This window comes from Myotis brandtii, unplaced genomic scaffold, assembly GCF_000412655.1.
Source record: "Myotis brandtii unplaced genomic scaffold, ASM41265v1 scaffold532, whole genome shotgun sequence".
Classification (NCBI taxonomy): Eukaryota; Metazoa; Chordata; class Mammalia; order Chiroptera; family Vespertilionidae; genus Myotis; species Myotis brandtii.
Genome location: NW_005369955.1, coordinates 1,031,508 through 1,032,522, shown reverse-complemented (window position 1 = coordinate 1,032,522; position 1,015 = coordinate 1,031,508). Strand labels below are relative to the sequence as shown.

The 1,015-nt window shown below is 67.5% G+C and overlaps 1 protein-coding gene across 1 annotated transcript in view; it reads right to left on the bottom strand.

Moving 5' to 3' along the window:
• The window catches only part of COL22A1 (collagen, type XXII, alpha 1), a 127,911-nt gene that overhangs the window by 96,376 nt on the left and 30,520 nt on the right, over positions 1 to 1,015 (bottom strand). The window contains exon 7 of the mRNA XM_014549017.1: positions 91 to 214. Within this exon, the coding sequence (XP_014404503.1) occupies positions 91 to 214 (124 nt within the window). The remainder of the gene's footprint in view (positions 1 to 90; positions 215 to 1,015) is intronic.

The following is a 1,015-nucleotide window of genomic DNA, read 5'->3' as shown; positions in this document are numbered from 1 at the left end:
CTCCGTACATCCCGGCCCAGGACAGAGGCCCCGGGGAGCCCTGGGAGGGGTGAGGCTGGCCCCGAGAAGGACCGGCTGCGGCCTGCGCACCTGCGGGATGCCGTACTGGTCGATGACCTGCCAGATGTACCAGTCTTCTTTCCGCGAGCTCTTCCGGAAGCGGAAGGTGGTGACGAAGGCGTACTCATCAGGCAGGCCTTGGGGGAACACATCCCTGGGGGGACGGAGACAGACAGTGACTAGCGACCAGACAGGAGCTGCCAACAGAGGCCCTGCAGCCTGGTCCCTAAGCCCCGCCCACCGCGCCTCCTGAACACTTCTACCCCCCGCCCCCACCTGACTGCCTCCTCCTTCCATCAGGGCCTCTGGATGGCCCTGTTAGACCTCCCTGTGGCCCCCCCACTGGCCCCTTCAAATCCACCCACAATGCTTCCCTCTCCCCAGGGCCACCGTCCCTGACGCAATCCAGGCTCCCAGCAGCTGAGTGGCCCAGCGCACCCTCTGCTGTCCCTGGCAGCAAGGCCCACCTTTGATCCCTGCCCTGCCCGGTCCCCTGCCCCTGCACCAGGACATCCTCCCATCTCCACAGAGCCCGGGGCTCCAGCGGGCGTGGCAGCGGCCCCCATCTAGGGTTCCCGACTCCCTGCAGCTCCCCCCCAATTCAGAATGGAGGGGTCCCTCACAAGGAGTGCTGAGGGGAGGGCGTCCTGATCTCTCTCCGGCTGGGGCGACAGGGCGGGGAGGGTTAGCTCCTCGCCATTCAGCTGGAGCCTGGCAGGCGGAGGGCCAGTCTCAGAGCTCGCCTCCCCTCAGGTACCTGTGCCCACCCTGCGGACCTGGGCAGGCGGCTGCCTGGGAGCGCACTCGCACTGGCGTTGGCTTCCCGGTTAGCCGTCTGGCCAGAGAGCCAGGAGGGGAAGTGAGGAGGCGGCCGGGTTCCTGGTTCTCAGACACGCAGACCCTCAGGGACCCTGCGCTTGGCGAAGTCTGGGCCTCCCTCTCCGATTCCCGTGCA